Source organism: Glycine soja, chromosome 6 (assembly GCF_004193775.1).
Source record: "Glycine soja cultivar W05 chromosome 6, ASM419377v2, whole genome shotgun sequence".
Lineage (NCBI taxonomy): Eukaryota > Viridiplantae > Streptophyta > Magnoliopsida > Fabales > Fabaceae > Glycine > Glycine soja.
In genome coordinates, this window is record NC_041007.1 from 16,741,485 (window position 1) to 16,767,524 (window position 26,040).

Sequence of the window (26,040 nt, forward strand, 5' to 3'; positions counted from 1 at the left end):
CATCACTTTCAAGCCATTGTGTAGCTGCAAGGAATAACTCTTAAAAGTGCCTAAAGAAAAGAAAGCTCTTTTCCTCCAAAATTTAGTATTAAGATCCCAATCCCTCATCCAATAAGACTTAGCTCTTTTCCTCCAAAAACTTTCCTCTTAAACTAACAGGTGTGTGTTAAACTGTTCTTTGGTCGCATTAAATTGCTCCACCATTGAATCCTCTCTACTCCCTCTTAAAATTTAAAGATCCTTCTTACATTTGTTTATTTGATCTCCAAATCGAGATCTGATCCTTCTTCCCCAATTTACAAACTCATCCGAGCAACCGAATAATCAATTAATGATGTTGTCATTCTCAAAACAACAATGACAATGATTTATCACACTGAATACTAGTGCTTAATTTTACTAATTTAATTAAGAAACATAAATCAGAAAACAGCAATTCATTCATTCAGAAGAGACAGAGACACTACATTTTGTTGTATGCACCCATTTCCAGTCAATTATTGTCATTTTCATTTTTTTATTACAATTTTTTACACCAAAAGAAACAGCCATAATCTCTCCTCAATTCTACAACTACAAAGACAAAAAAAAAAAAAATTCTAAAATTAATTCATCCACATACCATTCCCACATCATTCAATCAATCAATCAATCAATCAATCCGCCTCCTGCAATCCGCCGAGCACGACGGAGCCAACGAACAGACCGACGGCGCCGACGCCGAGTGCGGCGGCAACAACAGCCTGGACGGCGACGAGCGCGGCGGAGTCATCGGGAATGATGACAACGGCGGCGATTGCGGCGACGAAGGCGGGGATGGCGGCGGAGGCGAGGACGGAGGGGGAGAAGCTGGCGGCTCGGTCGAGCAAGCTGAGCAAGCCGAGCTCTTCGGCTTTGGAGAAGACGCCGAGCTTCTCTATGGAAGAGAGCGAGAATCCTAATTGTTCTGCCTTGGAGAGCAAGCCTGCTTTCTCCACGTTGCTCAAAACCTTCCTCTTCTCCAGCTTCTTGAACACGTCCACCTCCACTTCCTCGCTCCCCTCGTAGAATATCCCCGCGCCAAACCACTCCTTTTTCCAGTTTTCGTTGTACTTGTTCACCTACCACAGTACCATACAAAGCTATAATCAAATCCACAACATGAAACTTGGTCTCAGATATATAAACGCAACAAGTTCTAAAATCTACTTGGTGGTTGAAGGTTGAAGAAACAAGGCAAGAGGAAGATATTATAGGTTCGAATCCCTTTCATTAACCAAAAACTTTGATTCAGGGATTGAAGAAGGATGAAAAAAGAAAAGAAGGAGAGATAACATTCTCCAAAATTCTCCCACTAGGACAAAGGTAGTAACAAATATATATATATATATATATATATATATATATATATATATCATTTTGATCATATCAGTGTTCAATTTACTATTTCATATAAAGACACAATTTTGATCATATTACTGCTCAATTTAAGATTTCTAACACAATGTTTTGACGCCACAAAGTAGAGATCTGAAATGTAAAATTTTCGGGACCGGACATTTACGAAATAAAATATTGGTTAGAGATTGAATATGGAATGGTACCTTCTTCTTAGGGGCCATGGCGAAGACGGTTAGGGGTTTTCGGGTGGTGGGAGTGGGGAGTGAACGGAATGGGGAAGAGAAGGAACGGTTGGTGGGGATGGGTCGAAGGACAGGGGCTGAGGATGTTGCAGGAACCGCCATGGCTGTTGGAACGAGGTTGTGCCTCAGAAGAACCAGAGTGCTTCTTCTTCTTCTTCTGCTTCTGCTTGATATCTCAACTCAACTGCCACGTGGGACGATCAAGAGAGAGACTCGAAGGACATTTTCTGTGAGAATAATAATAATCGTGGTGGGTTTTTATGCCACGCCATCTTCTTGCTTCATTTCTCCACCAATCATATTGGCCCTAGCTTTATCCTCTCATGGAAACTGATATTTTCGCCCCAGCTTCAGAAAATACTGTTATTATTATTATTTTGTTATAAATTAAATAGAGGTTAATAAAATTTAGAGGAAAAAAAAAAATAAAGAAGAGATCGAGAAAAAATGGAAGCTTTTATTTATGCTTAGTGTTTACTTCCCGGCTTGCTAAAAAAAAACCAGACTTATATTAAAATTTAGACTAATTGTATTTAAATGTGGTTTTGGATGTATTAATGAGTAAAGCATTTTAATGAATTTACTAGTAATTTTAATAGTTAAATAAATTAAATCATCAATGAATTCAATAAAATGCCAAGTTTGTTTGAAATAATTTATTTGAATATATCTTATGACATAAGTATTTGACCATTGAACTCTTATAAAAAGATAACTTATGTCTATAAATTATTTTACTAATGATTTATTATTTTAAGATGTATTTGACCATTATACTCTTATAAAGATCAGATTTACTATGGGAAATTTGAAGAAATGCTTCAGCCAGAGCATGTCATGGATTCTTGGAAATCAACTTGCCGGTTAATTATTTTTTGACATTTCTATTATTAGGTAATTGTATGGTTATGAATCGCAGCTTGAATTCTTGAATTTTGACAGTTAGTTAACAAATATGTGTATTCGGAAAACTTTGTCATGTTACCTTGGTTCTCTTCTTTGGTGTTTTGTTAAATTGGTGCCTTCATGTTTTGTTAATTACTAGACGGTCTTTTACTAGTACAGGTTGCATTCCTGTTAGATTCTTTCTATTTATTGTTTTCGTAATTTCCTTGGTCCATATATTTAAGTTATGGTATATTAGTTTTGATGTTTATGGAAGATTAGCTTTGATTTGTATTTTATTTCTGGATTATGTCTTTGTCAACGTTGTTGCTTCAGCTCAATATCGTGAACTGTCAGAGAAGGCTAGTGATGCTTTTTGCAAACCAAGTAAAAACTATTGTTCTAATTGCAGTAATTAGAGCAAGCGTTCCAAAACTCAGTATTTTTGACACTTTGAAAGAAATTGGTGCCGCCTCCAAGTCTTCTGCTGTTTTCATTTACTATGTATTCGATGTGTGAGTATGATATTGCTATATATATGAATACGTGTGGTTCAGTGGTTGCCTTTCGGAATAGTGTGCTCGGTGGTCTTGTTTAATTAGACAATCAACTTTCTAATATCACTGTGAATGATGCAGAACTAAGTTTTCATTATCATTGCAGATACAAGTTTTCTTAGCAAGAAATTAAATTTTGACCTTTCAAACAACATGAGAGCATTTGATTGTTACATGAATAGGATGGTTTGAATGCTTTCCATATAAATGATTATTGTTTACAAAGTAAACATAAGCCTACTACCCTCTATGAATAATGAGTTCTCCAAAACCAAATAAAGTATGGAAGTAATATGTAGCTACCACTTCATCTTATCTTGACTAGCAAGGAAGAAATCAATTCTTGCATAATGGATTTTGTTTTATAGATTTACCTACGCGAAAAAACAGAAGTCAATTTGAACTTTTATTGGTACAAATCTTTGATAAATGGATGTTTAAATATTTCTAGCACTAAATATTCATAAACTGTGTATGGCTTCTTTTCACTCCTCAAAACTATTGGTAACAAAACACTAAGCAAGGATATGATACCGTTCTCCAATGTTAAACAAAATGGATGGGGCAAAACAAAATTTCCATGTAGTTTGCGACATCTTTTGGAAGTCTCCATCACATCTCATTGCCTGTTTCTACACTAGAGCTTTTCTTGGTGAAATTATTTTAAAGCCATGGAGACTCCAACCTTGGGAAACTTTTCTTTAGCTTTCTCATTCAAATTTATCTCTCCCGCCACGGTTATGGAAAATTTTGTCCCAAACTTTTGTTGAATTAGACCACCTACCTTGCCATTGTTGTTAAGTCGAGCCTTTAGCAATGTCCAAGAAAATAATGCATGCTGAGCACCAACGGTGACACCAGTAGTCTCATCATCTGCAAGGTCATACTTCACCTCTGCTGCGATCGCAGTCTTGGTCAGGGGGTTCACTTCAAAATAACAGGAACCTTTCAAGGTTTGAAAATTGTCATGCCTGCATAATTTAACATGCACAAAACTTCAGCATGACACAGTCATTTTGGTTTGAAGAAAGAAACAGAAGAATACTGAGCACAAAGCAGTAACAATGCTTAAATTAGATATAAGCATGCACATTGCACGAGCCTCTTAATATCTTTCTATCAATAACTTTTGTATTTCATATTATTGAATAAGTTGGACAGATTTCATTATTACTGTTTTGGAATAGATTTTGGACGAAGTAACACAAAGTTTGTGCATAAAGTAAGAAAGAAACATAAGAATACTGAGCACAAAGCAGTAACAATGCTCAAATTAGATATAGACCTGCACATTGCAAAAGCCTCTTTATATCTTTCTACCAATAATTATTGTGTTTCCTATTATTGAATAAGTTGGATTGATTTCATTATTATAGTTTTGGAATACATTTTGATGAAGGAATACAAAATTTGTGCATAGAGGTGCATATATGCTCCTAAAATAGAGGTGATAAGAGTTGTTCTTTATTGATGTAAGTTACTAAAAGCATGGACTGAAGAGATTAAAATGGATGCAATTTGAGATTGGACCACAAGCCAAAAAAGCTGATTGGACATTTAAGGTGTTAAAACCACAACTTATGTTCTTTTTATATTTTATAAATAGATTCTGCACAGATCACAAATCTGATGTTACACTACATTTTCTGATAAAATTAGTCTCTATTGAAGGATAGCTCACAAGGTTGCGGCAGCAACAAGGTAGGGACTGTTCAGGCTCAACCCAGCATTCAGATTGTTGGTTGTCCTAGCTGATGAGCTTCCTGATAAGTCACAGGCAAGATTAGCTCCCAGGGTGAGAATTCTGGTTCCTATATGACCAGAGATGTTTGCAACAGGGTTATATCCTTTTTCTGCTTCTCCCGATAATCCAATGCTTGCACTAAACCCACTGAATCTACTAAAGTGTTGAATTTCCAACTGTAATCGAAATTAGTTTGATCCCAAAAAATAGTTAGATGCAATGAAAATCATGACTTAATTATTAAATATGAAATTAGTTATAGTTCTTAGACTAGTCAAATGTAGTTGTACCTTCCCCGAGTCAGGTATGTTACATGTGAAAAGGCCCCTTAGTCCATGCACAAGTTCTTCTACTCCAACAGATACACCATCAAAGGAAGTACAGTGAGATATGAAATTCTAGAGCTATTTCAGGGTTCTGAGATACTAACATTTTTTTATGATGTAATGTACATCTCTTTGAGGACTAGCTGATTCCCTCTATCTATATGCTCAAATAGCATACCAAACTAGGTCTACATGACTTTTGTACACTAAACCAATTAACATACTAGATAATTTTTTTCTCTCACAAATTAGATATGCAACTTTGTGTGCACTAGTTGGACACAAAAATCTCTCCATGACAGATGTCCATAGTTCCCTAATCCCACCTAATAGAAAAAGAAATGACTAAGTTTAGAATATCTAATTCACTAGACTATAATTACATGTAGATTAAAAAGAACATGTTTTAAAGAAAAGCAAAAACAAGAGAAAGAGGGTTGAAAAGCTGGTATATATTACCTTGACAGGAGAGATCTAAATTCCAATTCAAGAATCTGTAGTTAAAGTGGATTGGTGGTTGTTGAGCGTAGCCCTTGTGGAGAACATCTAACATTAACAGAAAAAAAAGGTAAACAACCAATTTATAGGGACCATCATCAGTTCAGAATCCATGCTAATGAAAGATTAAAATGAAAATGAAAGAGGCAAAACAAAGTAATTGGCAGAAAGAGGTGTTTGTAAAACCTCTGGCCTTCTTTCCAATATCAAAATATAAGCCCGGACCCTGGCTCATCTTGCCATAAAGAATGCTTGCAAGTTAATTATACTCATTGTTTATTGTTTATTTGGGAAGGTAATGTGGCAAGACTACGCTTGGCTTGTGCATCATGCGATGTTTCCTCGTGTGAAAACTGAAAAGGACAATTATTTGGACACCGTATAAAGCGAAATTTCCATTAAACAACAGTTTAGAATGCAAATGAGACGTAGAGATGATGACGAATACAAGGAGTAACAATTAAGCTAGCTACATACATACAGACTAGTGCTAATAAATTGAAGTGTTAGAGGGAAATCTTTTTTCATTTGAAGGGGAGTCTAGTCTAATTGTAACTTTGTAACACAATAAAACGTACTTAGAGATAATTAAGATTATAATCAAAACAATTTTAATCATTCCTATATAATTGTAAGACTAAGATTTATATTTCTTATCTTTCTGTTAAGGGAGTCTAACTCAGATGATTAAATAAAATGTGTTAGTGATATAAATTTTCTTGTATCATGTTCAATTCTTATTGATAAAAAAAATACCTCTCAGGCACTCATCTCCATTTACCATACCCAAGTTGAAGTAAGGGGCTGTGCTAAATCTTATTTCTAGAGAATCAAGTATGTATTAATTGAATCAACTATCCATCAATAATTTCTTACCGTCTTTAACAATGTAATCATTTAAGTACATTATCCCACATTCTTTATTCAAATCATTTCATTCTTTTTCACATAACTACTTAATTATCCTATTTAACTACGTAAGCTAAAAATGTGTCCTGTCAAATAATCATTTTCATTATTATGGTTATTGGTTAAGACACCGACACAACACAACACTGGGGTTTAAATCTAGTTATGCAAAAAATAAAAATATTATTATTGCTTCACTCTTAAACTGACTTCACTTATTAGAGATTTGGTACATTTTTGGAAGCATTTAATCCTATAACATCATTATTTAAGTTCCGTGACTTCCGTCACATTTACGAATGGTACAAATCCCCCACACTTTAAATTTTCTCAACATGGCTTTATATTGGACATTTTCGAACCTGTTATCAGCCTACAGTTTCAAGATGATTGATTGAATGTAGGGTAAAAAATGTGAAAAATTAACTTAAAAAAAAAGAATGTGAAAAATTAACTAAAAACAAAAGAATGTGAAAAATTAACTAAAAACAAAAGAATGTGAAAAATTTGTGAGCTGCGAATAACATTACCGTTGGAGCAATTTTTCTCCATGTCCCCATCAGTGGGGTTAAATATTTCAGGACAGTTAAAAAATTTTCTTGGACTAGTAGTATTCTAATTAGAATTACGTGTTAGAATTTGCCTAATAAATTGCATACAAAAATTAAATCGGTACGACTGTACCTTGAAATGGAGGTGTGCAACTTTTTTATTTTTAGGAAAATACTATCGTGCACCCCATTTGCAATAAATTAGAATGGGAGGAAGAGAAAAGGTACGAAAAAAATAGATATGATAAACGATGTCATGCAAAAAGGAAAAAAGAAGAAGAAAAAAAATGAAAGAGAAAATTAGAGTAAGTTTATAATAGCCCATTTTTTTACACTCTGGAACGACAAAACAAGAGATAAGGAGTTGTCTTGTACCTTAAAAAAAGGAGATATCTTGTAAACAATTCTCCGGCACAATTTTCTTTATTAAAGAAAAGACTAGTGAGTATTATGTATGTTCTATGGTTATTTTTAAAAGTGAACAAATTTAATAAAATGTAATTAAAAACTTAGCAGAATAAAATATTTAGATCATTAAAGAGATACACAAAACTTAATTTATAGATATTTAATTTAATTTAATGAAAAATTATAGTTTTTTTTAAAGAATAAATTTAATTTTTTTGGATAAATTTACATTTCAAATTTAAAAGAAAAAAATAATAATGGTACATCTATATTTTTTGACAAGTTGAGATTAAAAGATTTGATTTTTCACTTTTAAAGAGTCTATTTTAATGAGTCTAGTGATCATGTATTCAAAATGATTATTCATGCTTTTAAGTTAATTATTGTAAGAATCAATTAATTTATCATATGATGATTTTTAATCCACAATTTATTTTCTCATTTCTAATTTAATATATAACTAAATGTAAACTTTTTTTTATAGCATTGGTAGTTTGATCACCATCTTTAATTTTGAGAGGACAAACTTTTGTATGATTTTCTTATCTAGTCTCTTTTTCTTTGGTTTACTAATTAAACGAGGGATTAAATATTAAACTGTAAACCCTTTATAAAATCAACAATAAAGATATTCTAACTACTAGGGACGGCCAAATGGTGGAGGGTCTGAAAAATTTGCACGAGGCGTCCTATATTTAATCTTGTTACCATCATTGTAAAAAAAAAGAAAAAGATAGAATAATAGTTAATAGTTTATTATTGTACTTACATCTTATTTAACTTTAATTCAAGAAATTACATAAGCCACCAATTTAAGGACAAACTCATATATATATATATATATATATATAGATAGATAGATACACTATTTATTCAGTATAAACACAGAGATAAATCTTATGCAGTAGCTTCACTTGAATTAGCTGCACCTTGTTCTACTTCTTGAAGCAGCTTCAATATTTCTTCTCTCTTAGTTTGCAGAGCTTGCATCTTGGAGTCTAGTTTTTCAAGCTTTTGCTTTAATATCGCAGGATCCTTTTTATCTTCAGGGTTCTTCTCCTTCTTCTCTTTCCCTTCCTTATTCTTCTTCTCCTTCTTCTTCTCTTTAGATTCCTCTCCAGCATCCTCTGCTTTCTCTTTCTTTTCCTTCTTATGCTCCTTCTCAACTTCACCCTCATGCTTGTCATTCTCTTCAGCTCCTCCCATATTTTAACAAAGGAATATTACACTAGATTATGGCTTTTTTAATTTCCTCTGAAAACCAATCAAAGTAACTTAAAACTGGTTAGAAAGCTGTCCCAAATACTCAAGGTAATAGTAGTATATTTATTTTATTTTCGAACTAGCAAAAAATTATGTATTTAATTAGTTATTGATAAATTGAAACTTTGATTATTTTCTAACTCTTTCTTCCTTCCACTTATATATTTTTAGAAAGCAGAAAAAATTATTACACAGTCTGCGATCAAATAGTCTCAATCAATCGCTACATGACAAATAATTGAGCTTTATTAATTATTTATCATAAATTAAATAATTCAATCACGTGTCTATGTTATGAACAGAACCATGAACACATGATAATTTCAAATTATCTAATACTAATTTCTGTAAAGTGGGATGGACATTCAAAGTTTCACCAAAAATACCTTGCTATGCTGTAAATAAAAAAATCATTTAAAAATAAGATCAGAGTGTCATATCACTAAGCCAAGGAAGAGGAGAAAGAATAAGAAATGGTGGAATCAAACAAATGAAAGAACATACCACTTATGTTAGAGTCTGGGACGCTGTAAATTACAATGATTTGCAAAGTAAAATTTGCTTAAGTAAGCGTCAGAGCAGCTTCAATTTGTTTGCATTGGCAGAGTCGAACCACCAAATTTCCTTCACTAAATTGTCAGAGCCGCAGCAGTTTAAGCGTAATACACTTACTTACACCCACACATTCGAAATTCTACGGTTTTAAATTTTACCATCATCTTCGCTTTCCACTTAGAGCCACGAGTTCTTAGTTATTGACTTTATTTAGCTTTGCTAATTAATAATTGGTTTAGTAATAATACAAGGAGAGATGTGATATGTAATCTCCAAATTAGACACCAATATCCAAACTAATAGCTAACTACTCATCAATAAGAATGTCCACCATATTTAGTCATTAATATGTTAGGAGATATAAAATATGTTGAGAAAGTTTGTTGGTTCAACCCCTCAATCTGTTAACAAAAATTAGCATTCTAATAAACTATCATTTATTTATCGATAAAAAAGTTAGGAATTAATTCAATCAAAATATGCTTGCATGTAATGGGAAAGAAAAAAAAAAAAAAGTACGTCGACATGTTATTGCATTGCTTATAACATCAGCATGGTACATACATTATTGATTGTATCTATATACTCAAGCATGAGAAATAAAAGCAGTATGGTATGCATGTTATTCATGGATGCATGTCATGAAGGGACTCCACTTATGGTTCATTCCATGAATGGAACTTATTAGATACATACAACCCAAACGAAAAGGCCACAACAGCAGTTGTAACAACTCCCTTGTTTCTCATCAAAACCTCCACTAGAGCTCTTGACATGTCGCGTTTTTGCTCCAACTTCCTTGTTAATTTTTTAGAATAACCATTATCCATGTACTGTGCATTTTCATTTCTTCTTTCTTCCTTCTTATCTCTATCTTCCTCGTGTTGATAATGACCATGATCCCTCCCCTCATTAACAACTTCGTGTTCCTCACTTACAATTTCTTGTGGCCTTCCAACACTGCCATTATTTGAAGCTCTCTCTATCTCATGACCACTTTCTCTGTGTTCTTGATGTGAAGCTCGCTTGGGGACATGCACGTGAAGGATTTCACTGTCAAAGTTTCCGGATATATTATCCACATCTGAATCTGGTGGCAATGGAAAGGCCAGCTCAAAGTGAATACGTTTCTGTTCATTTGTTTGCCTTTCGCCTTTCACAATTATACGGCCATCGGAGCCATCAACTTGAAGGGTCACCTCCTCCTTCCTAAATTCTGATGTAAGATATGACACAGTCATTCATTTTTTTTATGGGCAAATTTATTTAAGTAGTTAATTTTAAATTTTTATTAGTGAAGAGATTGAAACGATTTCTTCTTTTCCTTTTCCCCTTGAGGTGACAATTAACAGTTAATTATGACAATCTCCCTTCAGTTTACAATTAACAGCTAAGTATGACAAACAGGTTCATGAATATATAAAATAAAATGTGGAACACTATTTTTCATAAAATTTTAAATTTTTTAAATAAAAAAATAAAATTTTAGAAAAATAATGAGATTTTTGGTAATTAAATAAATAAGCAGAAATAATTTTATTAATTAAATTAATAATTTTAAGGTAAATAAAATAAATATACGTCTTTAGAAAAAAATATTTTATTTATTTATTTGATAGAGAGTAAAATAGAATTTTTTATTATAAAATAATAAATTAAAAAAATAGAGTAAATAAAAAGACATATTAGGTCAGATTTCACATTAACGAGTTCTCTCTTCCTCTCAATTTTATTTTCCGTTCTTCCTATCTCAAAACTTTCTCTTTTTTCCGCATACACCTAAATAAAATGACAATCCTAAACTAATCAACCGTTGGATCCTCCTGAAATTTGAACACTATGTTGGGAACTCATTTTTGCACATACACATAGTTGGGATTTGCAAATTAATGTCTGTGATGAGGGGAATGTCCCTCGCACGTAATTCTTTGTTTTCCCGCATATACTCAAACCTATTTAAGTAAAACTATGATCCCAAATTCGTTGACCGTTGGATCATCATATGATTGCTACAACCGAAGTCAAGGAATTTCCAAAGTAATGTCTCTAGCGAGAGAAATTCACCTCGCACGGTGGCAGTGGAATGGAGACTTCTATTCTTTCTCCTTCTCTTCAATGTTTGGAAATCCTAGCAGAGCAACCAGACGAAAAGCTTGAAAAATCTTAGAGAACTTCTAGAGACTTTGCTATCACTGCCGAACTACGCATTTGGACCCGCTTAAAAGTAAGGGATGAGTTTATCACAATTAAGGTTAGAATGAACACGTGTAAGGATTCTTAGAGGATCAAATTGTGATTTGTTTTGGGATGTTTTATTGTAGTGTAATTCTTCCTGTATGATTATGTGAAATTGTTTGAGGAGTTTTACTCCCCATGTTGTGAGAAACATTTTTGTACAATTTGTTTGTGTTTTGGATAAGATTTACTAGATTAGCGTGAAAAATTGTTATATTAGAATTATAAAATTGTGATTGAAATTGTGTATAAGTGATAAATTGAATATGTGATGAATTGTGAGATAACATGTTGCTTTAAAATTATAACATTGTTATTGAGATTGAGTATAAGTGTAAAGTTGAACATGTGTTAATTTACGAGAAACACGTAAACATGTGATGGTGAATTGTGACATTGTGAGATGTTAAATTATGGACATGAGATATGGCTGTGAATAATACTTGATGTGACAATTACTTGTGTTGTGAGTTGTGAATTATATAATAACCGGATTGGTGTTTACCTTGAGAAAAGTCTTTATGCGCAATATGTTAAAATGAAAGTGTAGGGTTTCAAGTTAGGAACTTGAGGTGTTAAATTGTAGCATGATGTGTTAAATGTGTTTGAAAACAAGTGTGAGGTTGTGGGTATTGTATAATTCATGAGCAGCGTCTGCATGCAAAAGTTGTTTTAGGGTTGGACCTGAATTAGGAAGGTGAGACCCTAATGGATTCTTTGAAGTGCCTTGGGAGTAAATACACTCTATTTGAGTGCTTCTTTAAGCCTATGTTAATCCCATGTGATTGGAGTATTCTCGCAAAACAGAGTGGCCCTGATTGGTCACCTTATGATTTTACCTAGTGAAAATGACCTGACATACCCATTGTGTGGTGTGTCTTGTTATGTATTCTCAGGCATCTTGGTGTTGTTTTTCACTAACATAGTACTACATTGCATATAAGCTTGAGTCTTAGTATAATTGTTACATAACGCTTGTAAATTGTTTATTATGAAATTGGTGAGTGTTGTTACGTCTTGAATCAAGTGTGTGATTCACGTGTAATGTGATTGGAGATTGAAAAATGAGTTTTAAATGATAAAGTGGTGAAGTGACGTGAATTGTATTAAGTTGAATTATGTGATAAATATTTTTATGTATTTTGCTTATGTATTTGTTTATCTATATTTTAGTTAGAAATGTAATAGCTCACTCTCTGTGTATTATTTGTGTTTGGATCCTGTGATGATCTCGAACCTTGTGTTCGTAGGAGCAGATGATTAGGCGGATTGCTTTAAGAAACCTTGTGCTGAGGACGTCGGGACACAATACCCTGATAGGATGTGACATTGGGGCATGAAATTTTGTTTTAAATGCATGATGTTTTGAGCTTAAAATATTTCTAACAAGTTTTGTTTGTAATAGTGAAGTGAATGTAAACCTTTTACTTATGTGAAATCTTTTATGTTCATTGAATAAAATCTCATTTTATGTAATTTTGTATTTTCATATATTTTATTATATAAATATGTATATCGAGGTAGAGGATGTCACAAAATAGACAAACGAAACCAAAACATAATAGTAGGGGTGTGTAAACAGACTTAGGTCCATGGACTGGTCCGTAGTCTGCGCGGGTCACGGGCCAAATATTTTTAAAAATCCATGACTTGCAGGATTTGGAACCTCTCCCGTATAATCTGCAGGCTATGTGGATTTGGACCGTAGGGTCTGTGGGTTGGCCCGCAAACCTGCAATCACTAGTCAAGCCCAACTTAAACCCAATTAATTCTAAAAGTCCAATCCAAAATTTCTTTACATTTATGTTGAAAATTTATTTGATTGTGTTAAAATTTTTGTAATTGAGTATTTGTTAGAGATTTATTTAGACTTTTAAAATATATATATATATATATATATATATATATATATATATAATTGAGTGTAATTGACTATTTTTTAAGAGAAAAAATATGTTTATTTTAAAATTGTAATTTTTTCAAAAGTAGACCCGCGGACCGGCCTATTTGACCCGCGAGGTCTGCGAGACTGGAGCGGATCAATATATTAAGTCCGTATAAAAGTGCGGGACGAATTGACCTGATTCGCTGTTAATGCAGACTTACATGGAATGGACCAACTTCTTACCCACCCCTACATACATAATAGTAAAAAATACCACTTGCTAAAACACAAAAGTGTTAATTTGAAGCTATAGATTATGAATAATCTACAATAATATTTGATATAATGATAATATATTTCATTTTTCTATGTGAATAAAATTATTTGTTAGTATATTTGTAGTCTATCAGTATAGACTTGTAGTATTGATAAAAAAGATATCATTGGGAGCAAATTTATTGTCACACCTATATGACATTTTTCTCTTGTAGTAAAAATATAACAAGCCGTGAAAAAAAAAACAAGAATTATTGATATTTTGTAAGTATGCACAATTTTTAAATGTAAAAAAAAACTATTCAAGTGCAATTGCTATATAGCACCAATAAATTGTTGATGCTAGGGGTACTTATGATACTATGTCTCTTTAGGTGAAATATTAAATTTGAGTTTTGTGAATAAAAAAATATAATTAAAAAAGAAAAATCTCACTAAAAATAATTAATTAATTACTTATAAAAATTAATCATTAATAAACCTAATGATAATCGGCACCAACAACATTATATTGTAAAAAAAATTGTAGTACAAACTACAAACTGCAGACTGCAGAAGTATAATTGTCGCAATGTGTTGAGTTTTGTGAGTTTTTCACGACAATATTACAATAAATATATATATATATATATATATATATATATATATATATATATATATATATATATATATATATATTTGCTGGACATTTCAGTAATTATATTAATCGTGACCTACTAACCAAGGCTGACAGAAAGATAAAACAACTAACGTCTTAGTTCTAGCGAACCAAAGAAAAAATATTTACTAGTAAAAAATTCAACATATACTTTTTTTCTTTACAAAAATTTAAAATCATATGATGAGGTGTTTGAATTAATACCAGGAAGATCCACAAGAAGAAAATGGCTCGAATGGTCGTCTGTCCATCCCGAATTAGGTACGATCTCTTCAACCACCGCTGCTGCTGCTGCTGCTGCTGAGGTTGTTCTTGTTCCATCCCGTCTTGTAATACCTGCTGCCTCACTGGCCATAGATAATGAATTAAGTAGCAACCGATATATGAACCTAGCCCCAAATTCCAAATACGTTTGTGTTGCAAAGTTGTAACAACGATTGTTAATTTGCACTGTTTATAGAAGAAAACCATAGGAAGAAGAAGCAAGATGCTTTTATAGAGTTAGCCTTCCCTCATATAACCAAATTGGGATGGCTTGCTTTCCATGATTCAACATTCTTATTCCTTGCTTCTACAGTTGTAAGGGTGTGACCTAGGTATAGGTAGTTTCTGAGGTATATTTGGAAAAGCAATTCCTTGCTTTGCTTATTATAATTGTTAATATTTAATGTTCAATCCAATTTTGCTTTTCCTTTGAATTCGCATTAGTACCAAATATGATTATTAAATTAAGGTTTAAATGATTTTTTAACTATTGTAATTTAGTGTTTTTTATTTATTGTTATTGTATTTTTTTTAATCTTTACAAATTATGTTTATTTTATTTTTCATCGTTAACATACTTTTTAAAGTTTAAGACATTATTTAAAGTTCTACAAACATAAAAAATAAAATAAATATAATTTATAATAATTAAAACAAAAATAAACAAAATTTACAAGAAAAAAAAATAAAAAACACTAAATTAAAAAGACTAAAAAGTTACTTAAACCTTAAATTAAATATTCACTGTTAATTTTTTTTTATGCTAGACCTTTTGCAGGGCCGATTTGCATAATATGTTGAACATAAGTAGTAATTGTAAATCTTACATAACCTTTTTTACATTCACCAAACTTACATGGCTTTTTTTTTTTTTTTTTTTTTACAGATCATTGTTTACTATTCCTTATGGGGGAAAAAGAAAAAAGAAAGGCTCCGTGCTTCTTTGCTTCCTTCTCTTTCTCATGAAAGAAAGGTATAATGGGCAGGGACAGATTCAAGAGTGTATTAAGGGGATTTGCAAAAAAAATTTGTTCACATAGTGATTTAAATATTTAATTTTAAATAAATATTTATTTAATAAAAAATAAGTTTAAAAATATTTTATTATTAATTTTATAGACAAAATCAAAGATATGATGTACTAATAGAAATTTTTTAAACAAATATCAACTAAAAAATCTATATTTTTTATATTTTTTTTTATTAATATATTTTTTTAATTTTAATTTTTCTACTTTTTTTTATGATATATACATAAAGGATCCTAAGGAAAGGGGGCCAAGACCCTCCTTGCCCCCTTGAATGCATCTCTGAAAATGGGTGTGCATGCAAAGGTGACTTAGAAAATAGAAATAACATTGCTTGTCAAATTAGTTAACACAAAAAAATTTAGGCCTTGATTAATAATGAGGACAAGTTCTGATGGATTATAGAAAGAAAACTGATGTAGACATCTTACAAGAGTACACTTATTAATATAGTCTCTACATTGATTTCTTATGCAATCGATGCCAATTTTTTATTTTAATATTGATTTTAAAATTGATGTCGAAAGAAGACATTTTCAATATCACTAGTTTTAATATTAGTATAAAATTGATGTTATATATCTTTTTTAACCTATGTTAAATTCTTTTTCTATAATAGGGACTCTTTCATCTTTTACCTATTTTTTCCAAAAAAAATATATATATAAACAGAGGTTTCCTTGTAGATACATTTATAATGAATCATTGCAAATTTGTGGAAAAAAAGTTAGAGATGAAAGAAGAAGGGGTGAAGAAATTCAAATGAGGCATAGTAGATTTTTTTCTTTTAGATAGAGACCAAGAGCAATTGAAGTAGAGGCCAATATCAATACTCTTTATGCTGTGGGATGGACGTGCTTCCCAAATTCAAGCCCAATACTACCACACACATAGCCCAAACTAATATATATATTTCCAATCTCTAATTGCCTAAATATCTACTATTTATATGTTAAAAAATAATTAGTTTTTTTTTCTGGGTCAGGAAACAATAGATATTTTCCAACCTATTGGATCATAAATTAATCCTACTTACGGTGTGTAAATACCATCGGTCCAATTTTTTTTTACACATAATAAAAATTAATTATCTCATTAAATAGATAATTTTTATTCATATATACTGCTGACAGTGTGTCAAACATTTCTTAGGATGCCAACCCATTCATATATATTGCTGGCAGTGTGTCACTACATTTCTTAGGATGCCAACCCTTTGAGTTAAAAAAAATCTTGTTAGATATTTTCGGCTGACTCACACCCTTGGCACTTGGCAGTCAAGTAATTCATTTTTTTTATTAGTATTACTTGGTTAGTTGGTGCCCAAATTAAACTTAAACCAACACAGTATATTTAATTTTCAATCTCTCTTTTTCTCTCCAACTCCACGAGACTCTCTTCTCCCTCAATATTCTTCTGCAGCACGAACCAGTAACAACCCCTCCCTAGTTCATTACTTAGTAATCACGAACTATATTTTGAATGGGGATATCATGTGTGTTTTATTTATTATTTCCTTTTTTTAAAAAAAAAATAGTTTTTAAATTAAATGTATTTGATTTAAGGGCCATGTTCAATTTTATGACTGATTGAAGTTCACAACTAGTAGGATAAGCAACTGATTTATTTTGTATACGGATTTTAATTATATTGTTTGTTAATAATAAGATTTCATAATTATTAATTTATACTTCAACTCTTTCTAGTTTCAAAAGGTATTTATAATAATTTTGAAACTTAAAATTTCAGAAAGAGAAAAAAAAAACTATACATTAACAGTATAAAAGATTTTACATTATCAGTGCATATGCATTAAACTCTTTAAAAAAAAATTAGCTATAATTTGAAATCCATTAATATAATAAGATTAGTTTCTGTTTTATATAGATAATCAATTGGCCTTTTGACCAAAATGGGGTATTTTTTTTTTCAAATTTATCAAATAGGAATACTTTTTAAATTAATTCTCATTTAGAAGTAAATCGTATGGATCGATATTCATGACTTTATAGACAGAAGTTGTAAAACTTTATCTAACTTTTTTTTTTAATTTATTCTCATTAAAGTCATGAAATCTCATATAACTTTAGGTAAAATATGAGTTTTGTCACCTCCAAAATCATTATTCACCATATAACTTCAAAGTTGTAATTTCATATGTACCTACAACCTTCATGTTAGAACAATACAAAATATATAAAATTCTATGTAGGCATCAAACAACCTACCATTTCTGAGAAATTTCATGATAATAATAAAAATATAAGTTGAAAAAAAGAAGTTGGATAAATATTTATGATTTTTGGCTATGAAAACATGAATACTTTTATAATTTACTCCTAAATGAGAATTAATTCAAAAATTACCCCATCTAGTAAATTAAAAAAAAAAAAATTTACCCCCAATTGATCATAATGTCATAATTAGTTATTTTTGTAGAACGTAACGATTGGTTTTTATTTTTATTTTGGAATAAATAGTGTAGGCATATTTATGTTTCACAATTTACTAATAAAAAATGTTTCACAATATTTGTCTAATTATTCAGCTTTTCCATAACCTACAATACTGCTGACTTTCTAATTCATATTTTCACCTTACCTTGTTAGCCTTCTTATTGTTCATCAATGTTTTCCATATGTAATAAAATATCCAAAACTTGGACAAAGAAAGCAAAAGATACTAAAACAAGCCTGCTCTTACTTAAGGGAAAAGGCTTTTCCCTCTTCCCTCACCAGGCGCTTCAATTTTTTGTACATGTCCTTCCTTCAATTAGATTTATTGCTGCTATATTCAATCTTCCACCTATTTATAAGATTTGAAGCTTTGAACATTCCTATGGTAATATATATATATATATATATATATATATATATATGGCTTACAATAACAATGTTATAGTCAATTGCTTTTACCGATTTTTATTTGGTTTATTATTTTGTTATATAGGGACGTGTAAATAGGAGTTAGTTTCTTTTTATCAATTAGTCACCCACATTATAGGTCATGTAAAAATTATATTGTAAGGCTATTAAGCCAATTGCAGCAGTTTTTTTTTTTTTTTTTTTTTTTTTAGATTTAAGGAAGAGCATTCTCTCTGAAAATTCATATGTCATTGTTCTCTTTTAACAATTAATATCATAGCTCTATTATAGGGGCCTGATATTGAGTGCATGTGAGGAAAACAGTGAATGTGAGTCAAGAAAGAAACTGCAAATTTTCTCTCAAGTAGCAGGAGTTGAGAAGAATGGTAGAAGGTGGTGGTAGCAGTTTTGTGCAACCTGCGATTCCAAGGTTTGATGGTCATTATTATGATCATTGGGCAATGTTGATGGCGAATTTTCTCTGTTCCAAATAATATTGGGATCTCATTGGGAATGAGATATTGGTGGTGGCAAATGGAATAAAGCCTACGGAGGCACAACACAAATTGATCTAGGAGTAGAAGTTGAAGGACTTAAAGGTAAAGAATTATCTTTTCCAAGCAATAGATCATGAAGTCCTTGAAACAATCTTCAAGAGGGACACGACAAAAAATATCTGGGATTCAATGAAGCAAAAATTTCAAGGTTCAACCAAGGTCAAAAGGGCTCAACTACAAGCTTTACGCAAAGATTTTGAGATTCTTCAAATGAAGGATAGAGAGACAGTGAATGCATATTTTTCTCGTACTCTAGCCATAGCCAACAAAATGAAGGCTCATGGTGAAAGTATTAGTGAAATAGTCATTATTGCAAAGATTTTGAGATCGATGGTCTCAAAATTTGATTATGTGGCATGCTCAATTGAAGAATCCAACAACTTAGACATGATGACTATTGATGAGTTGTAAAGTAGTCTTCTTGTTCATGAGCAAAGGATGAGAAGTCGTGGAGAAGAAGAGCAGGTTCTAAAGATCTCCCACGATGACAAAGTAGGTAGAGGTAGAGGTAACGGTGCATCCAGAGGAGGTCGAGGAAGAGGAAGGGGAAGACAATCCTTCAATAAAGCTGCTATTGAATATTTCAAATGTCACAAGTTAGGACACTATCAATATGAGTGTCCTGATTGGGAGAAAAATGGAAACTATGCTGAATTGGAAAAGGAAAAAAGATGAAGAATTGTTATTAATGTCTTATGTTGAACTGGAGCAAGCCAAGATGGAACAAGTGTGGTTCCTTGACTTCGATTGCAGCAATCATATGACTGGAAACAAGGAGTGGTTCGCAAAATTGGATGAAAGCTTTAGCCAAACTATAAAACTTGGCAATAACACCAGAATGGATTTTGTGGGAAAAGGTATCATTCGTATGCAAGTGAATGGATTTACTCAGGCAATTGTTGGTGTCTATTATGTTCCTGAACTTAAGAATAATCTATTGAGCATAGGGCAACTTCAAGAAAAAGGCTTGACTATTTTGATTCAACATGGGAAGTGTAGGGCATATCACCCTGAGAAAGGATTAATTATGCATACAAATATGAGTGGAAATAGAATGTTTTCTTTGTTGGCTACCATGATACCAAAAGCTTCTTCATGTTTCCAAACTATATCAGAAAATGAAACTCGTTTTTGGCATTGTCGATTTGGTCACTTAGACTACAACGGACTGAGGACACTTTTTTATAAAATGGTAAATGGGTTGCCTTCGGTCAAGATTCCGAAGAAGATATGCATAGAATGTTTAACTGGCAAGCAACACAGAGACTCTATGCCTAAGAAGAGTTTATGGAGAGTATCAAACAAGCTACAACTTGTGCATGCAGACATATGTGGGCCTATTGAACCAGAATCAAACAGCAGAAAGAGGTACATCCTAAGTTTTATTGTTGATTTCACTCATAAAACTTGGATTTATTTCTTACATGAAAAATCAGAAGCTTTTTCCATGTTTAAAAATTTTAAAGCGTGTGTTGAAAAGGAAACTGGTGCATATATTGCTTCTTTGAGGAAATATGGAGGTGGTGAATTTACCTCAAATGAGTTTGTAGAATTTTGTAAAGATCAAGGCATTAGCAGACAATTGATTGCAACCTATACTCCTCAACAAAACAGAGTTGCAGAGAGGAAACATAGAACGATAATGAACATGGTGCGTTCTATGTTAGCTGAGATGCAGGTTTCTAAAATGTTTTGGCCCGAAGTTGTAAAATAGAGTGTGCATATCCTCAATAGATGTCCTACTGTGGTTGTGCAGAACAAAACCCCAGAAGAGGCATGGAGCGATGTGAAGCCAATGGTTGATTACCTTTGAGTTTTTGGGTGTATAGTTCATGCACATGTCCCAGACTAGAAGAGAAGCAAATTAGATGACAAAAGCAAGAAGTGTATTTTCTTGGTAGTAAGTGATGAATCAAAGGCATACAGATTATATGATTCAGTTTCCAAGAAAATCATCATTAGCAAATATGTGATTTTTCAAGAAGATGAATGCTGGAATTGGGGAAAAAGCAACGAAGAATGCATATTGGATGTTTTAAAGTGGAACGATGACGATGAGAATAACATGGAAGAGAGAATAGAAACAATGAAGAAGAAGGCAACATTGAAGGAGAAGGCATCGATGTTGATATGAGAAACTCAAGTGAAACTGGTGCTTCTTCTAGTGAATCAACTTAAGATTATTCACCAATTTTGAATGAATGGAGGGTGAGAGAACCACCATCTTGGACAATAGACTATGTAACAGGTGAAGGTTTGTCAGATGAAGATGGTTTGAATGCTATGATAATGCTCACTGAAGGTGACCCACTTACATTTGAAGAAGCTGTCAAGAGTAAGAAATAAAGGGATGCAATGATGGCAGAGATTGAGTCAATAGAAAAGAACAAAACTTAGGAGTTAACTATTCTACCAAAAGGGGTGAAGCCAATTGGAGTTAAGTGGGTTTTCAAGATCAAACTTAATGAGAATGGAGAGGTAGACAAGTACAACGCAAGGCTAATGGCGAAGGGGTATGCACAACAGTATGGAGTTGATTATACTGAAGTTTTTGCTCCAGTTGCCAGACTTGACACCATTCGATTAATACTTTCTTTGGAAGCACAAAAAAATTGGGATGTTTTTCAACTAGATTTAAAAAGTGCATTTTTTCACAGTGAATTCAATGAAGAAATATTTGTGCAACAACCATTGGGATATGAGAAAAAAGGTGAAGAAGGCAAAGTTTACGAGCTAAGAAAGGCATTGTATGGCTTGAAGCAAACACCAAGGATGTGATATAGCAAGATAGAGGTTTACTTTGTTCGAGAAGGCTTTGAAAGGTGTTTATGTGAACACACATTGTTCATAAAGTCGAAGGAAGTAGGCACCAAATTGTCAAAGGATGAAGCTGAAACCAAAGTTGATGAAACTTTATTCAAACAGGTAGTTGGCAGTACGATGTACTTGACTGCAACTCGACCTGATTTGATGTATGGAGTGAGTCTTATTAGTAGATTCATGTCTTGTCAACTAAATCTCATTGGCTTGCAGCAAAAAGAATATTAAGGAGCACTGCCGGCTTTGCATTCTTACTTGATTCTAGAGCAGTTTCATGGTCTTCTAAAAAACAACCTGTAGTGACATTGTCTACTAGTGAGGTTGAGTACATAGCTGCTATGTTTTGTGCTTGTCAGTGTGTTTGGTTGAGAAGGATTTTAGAGAAACTTGGTCATAAGGAGGAAAATAGTACTTTGATTCAGTGTGACAGTTGTAGAATTGTTATAAAAAAATTCTGTTTTCCATGACAGAAGCAAAATATTTATATAAGGTTTCATTTTCTTAGATATTTGACTAGAGACAAAATTGTGGAGTTGAGCTTCTGTAATTCTCAAGAACAGATTGCAGACATAATGACAAAGCCTCTCAAGTTAGAACAGTTCTTGAAACTACAGAGTATGTTAGGAATGATTAATGCGTCAGTGGTAAACTAAATGTTTGTTTTCTTTTTGCATATAGTTTAAGGGAGAGAATGTTGTAGTAAATTGATTTTACTATTTCTGATTTTTATTTGGTTTATTATTCTGTTATATAGGAACGTGTAAATAGGAGTTAGTTTCTTTTTATCAATCAGTCACCCACGTTATAGGCCATGTAAAACTTGGATCTTATTTGTTTTCTGTTTTATATATATTTTTCCCTTTTAACAAACAAGCAATCAAGTATATATATAGGACATGTAGCAGAAATAACGCATATCCACTCCTCTTGGCAATTTGTATCCTATATTGATACGCACAAAGATATAGCACCAAGTATCTTGTAGTATCATTTGTATTTTGGTTTCTAGTGCAAAGTACGGGAGGATAACTTAAAATGCAAAAAAAATTAAATATACAGGTTGAGAAACACACAATAAAAAAAAACATAATTAAGCCCATAGGCACACACAATTAAAGATCTTCAAGGGAAAGAAACAATATGGAAATTAAAATAGAAACAATAGTCATGGAAACTAGCAAGTTCAGTTTGCTATTCTTTTATGTAATTTGTCTTGCTATATTTCCTACCCTTAACGCTAACATAGGTCACTTCGACCATGTCTGGCATAGGCGATTAAAAGAAGAAAGGGAAGCTGCAAAACAAGCTTAATTACAAGCCTAACCCCACGAAAGTTACTCCTGAGTTCAATGCACATGTTCTCAGGTTTTTTTTTGAAAGGCGTGTACTCAGTTATTATATATGTGCATTGCTTAATTTCTCCTTAACTGGTTAAAAAATATCTAGTTCTTAATCTACTATCACATGATTTTAAACTGTGTATACTGATCATTGACATTGCATGAAAATGTGATTGATGCAGCCACAATTAAAATCATGCAAATAATTTTTCACTTTGTGTTTATTGATCGATTAATAGATGATTGAATATGAAAGTTAATAGAAGTATTTGGGTATGCAGGGCAATGAGAGATAGCTCAAGAAGGGGCTTATCAAACAAATACAATGGTCCATGCAAGGCGACAAATCCCATTGACAAATGTTGGAGATGTGACCCCAATTAGGAGAAAAACCGCAAGAGGCTGGCAGATTGTGCCCTAGGCTTTGGCCACGGCACAATCGGGGGAAAAGATGGAAAAATTTACGTGGTGAAAGACTCTTCCAACAATGACCTCGTAAACCCTAAACCAGGGACATTGAGACATGCTGCAATTCAAAAAGAGCCACTATGGATAATTTTTTATCGAAGCATGAACATTAAACTTCATGCGGAGCTTATGCTAACGGATAACAAGACCATAGATGCACGTGGTGCCAATGTGAACATTAGCGAGGGTGCCCAAATAACGTTGCAATATGTGAGAAACATCATCATTCACGGGCTGCACATTCATGACATTAAGAAATGTAGTGGTGGTCTCATAAGAGACTCCATGGATCACTACGGAGTCCGCGCCATGAGTGATGGCGATGCCATTTCGGTGTTTGGATCCACGCATATTTGGATAGATCATGTTTCCTGACCAACTGCAAAGACTGCCTCATCGACGTCGTCAACGCTTCAACTGTTGTTACCATCTCCAACCGCCATTTTACCAAACATAAGGACGTAATCATTTCTAATTCTAATTTTTACCGTTTTATAGAAATTATTTTTATACTTATAGAACCCAATTTTTAACGGTGTCAAATGACATCGTGTGATTTAGGTAATGGATGTCATCGAGTGAGATAAGGATATGTTGTTGTTAGAATATAGTTGGATATTTCAAGTAATGAGGATGTAGTATTTAAGAAGTATAATAAAGTTTAAACAAAAAAGTTTATATGCACAATGACAAATTGTCATAGTAAATTGTTAAAAGTAATGTCTACCATAGCTTCTAATAGATAGATTGTGTAAAATTCTTTATACTAACAATGTATAGATATTAAATGCTTATTTTACAGGTGGTGTTAATGTAGTGTCCCTGTGATTCTTAAACTTTTCCATAGCTTCATATCCAATATGTGCTTCTTCCTTGTGTATTTGTGTGGCAGTAACATTGGTTCATTTTGTCATTGATCAGGTTTTGTTATTTGGTGTGAATGATAGCTACTCAGGAGATAAAATCATGCAAGTGAGTTTGGCTTTCAACCATTTCGGGAAAGGATTGATTCAGAGGATGCCAAGGTGTAGATGGGGCTTCTTTCATATTGTTAACAAAGAATACACCCATTGGCTAATGTACGCCATCGTTGGTAGCCAACAACCCACCATCATCAGCCAGGGCAACCGGTTTGTGGCCTCACCAAACCCAAATGCAAAAGAAGTATGCAATGTTAATAAATTTATCATATATAATATAGTTTGTAATTGAATAGCTACGATACAAAACATTTTATATATCAGTGCATATCCTGTTTTCCGATAGTGTTATTCATGCATATAACATAGTCGATAGCTTAATGGGTTAATCAATATGTTGAGTTGATGTAAACTTCCTAATACCTGAGATTATGTTTCAATTTCTATTCAAAATGTGATGCACAAATTTTAAGATAAATTTAATGATCCACAAACTCAATTTTATAAAAAGAAGAGTCTCAATATTTTTACAAACTTCATTGTGTCCCAAAAGTCTGTTTGCTACAATGAAACAAACATGCATTGAGTTTGGATAGAAAAATAATGTTATTTATGCAACAAATTTTCAAAAAATTTCTACAAGTGTTTTATTTTTTATTTTCATTTTAATATTGTATGCATTCACTAATGACATTTTTGTGCATCATGATATAGGTGACAAAAAAGGACTATGCACCCGAAAGTGTGTGGAAGAATTGGAATCAGAGATCAGAGGGTGATTTAATGGTGAATGGAGCCTTCTTTGTTCAATCTGGGAAAAGCATTGCCAAACATCCCAAGGCAGAAATCACAGCAAAACCAGGGAAAGCCGTAGCGAGTCTCACTCGCTTTGCGGGTCCTTTGAAATGTGAACTAAACAAGCCGTGCTGAACCAAATAGACAACTTCTGTGGTTGTAACATAAATAAGTCATGTACATACCAGACCCGAAGTGAATGCTTCAGTGGTGTTTTTTTTTTTGAATTCCTTTTCCTCGCTTTGTTCTTCCTTTTCCCTTGGATATTATTTAATTTGAGGGATCAGTGGCAAAGAAAATAGTAAAACTAAGAAGTACATAGTAAAAGAAGGAAAACACAACAACACATTATTTTAGATTGCGTTTGGATAGAGAATTTTGACCGAAAAAAATAATTTATTAGATAATTTAAATTTCTTTAATTTAAAATTCATTGTTTGGATGTTTTTTTATGAAGAATTTAAATTTTTGGAGAAATTGAACCTTTCAAAAAGTTTGCGTATTTTCTTTATAACCTTCATCCTTTATTCTACCTGAAAATTTTTCAAATCTCATTCTCGAACTCGCAACTCTTCCCTCATGCCGATGATCTTCTTCTTCAAGAAAGACCGT

General features: G+C 32.5%; 4 protein-coding genes and 1 pseudogene across 4 annotated transcripts; 1 reads left to right on the forward strand and 4 right to left on the reverse strand.

Annotated features, from left to right (window-relative positions):
• Positions 1-420: 420 nt before the first annotated feature.
• On the reverse strand, positions 421-1,877 carry LOC114416517. Its single transcript, XM_028381407.1, has 2 exons — positions 1,584-1,877; positions 421-1,100 (listed from the first exon to the last, which is right to left on the reverse strand). The coding sequence occupies exons 1-2, from the start codon at positions 1,722-1,724 to the stop codon at positions 657-659; spliced, it is 585 nt and encodes a 194-aa protein (XP_028237208.1). The 5' UTR covers positions 1,725-1,877; the 3' UTR covers positions 421-656.
• Positions 1,878-3,248: 1,371 nt separating this feature from the next.
• LOC114416518 (mitochondrial outer membrane protein porin 1-like) lies at positions 3,249-5,972 on the reverse strand. Its single transcript, XM_028381408.1, has 5 exons — positions 5,819-5,972; positions 5,594-5,680; positions 5,099-5,157; positions 4,746-4,984; positions 3,249-4,035 (listed from the first exon to the last, which is right to left on the reverse strand). Exons 1-5 carry the CDS (start codon positions 5,865-5,867, stop codon positions 3,723-3,725), a joined length of 747 nt encoding a protein of 248 aa, XP_028237209.1. The 5' UTR covers positions 5,868-5,972; the 3' UTR covers positions 3,249-3,722.
• Positions 5,973-8,270: 2,298 nt separating this feature from the next.
• Positions 8,271-9,386, reverse strand: LOC114414355 (protein PXR1-like). Its single transcript, XM_028378617.1, has 2 exons — positions 9,268-9,386; positions 8,271-8,754 (listed from the first exon to the last, which is right to left on the reverse strand). Exon 2 carries the CDS (start codon positions 8,704-8,706, stop codon positions 8,398-8,400), a length of 309 nt encoding a protein of 102 aa, XP_028234418.1. The 5' UTR covers positions 8,707-8,754; positions 9,268-9,386; the 3' UTR covers positions 8,271-8,397.
• Positions 9,387-9,822: 436 nt separating this feature from the next.
• LOC114416519 lies at positions 9,823-14,902 on the reverse strand. The gene is made up of 2 exons (XM_028381409.1): positions 14,577-14,902; positions 9,823-10,534 (listed from the first exon to the last, which is right to left on the reverse strand). The coding sequence occupies exons 1-2, from the start codon at positions 14,725-14,727 to the stop codon at positions 9,975-9,977; spliced, it is 711 nt and encodes a 236-aa protein (XP_028237210.1). The 5' UTR covers positions 14,728-14,902; the 3' UTR covers positions 9,823-9,974.
• Positions 14,903-23,530: 8,628 nt separating this feature from the next.
• Positions 23,531-25,563, forward strand: LOC114415876 (annotated as a pseudogene).
• Positions 25,564-26,040: the final 477 nt, after the last annotated feature.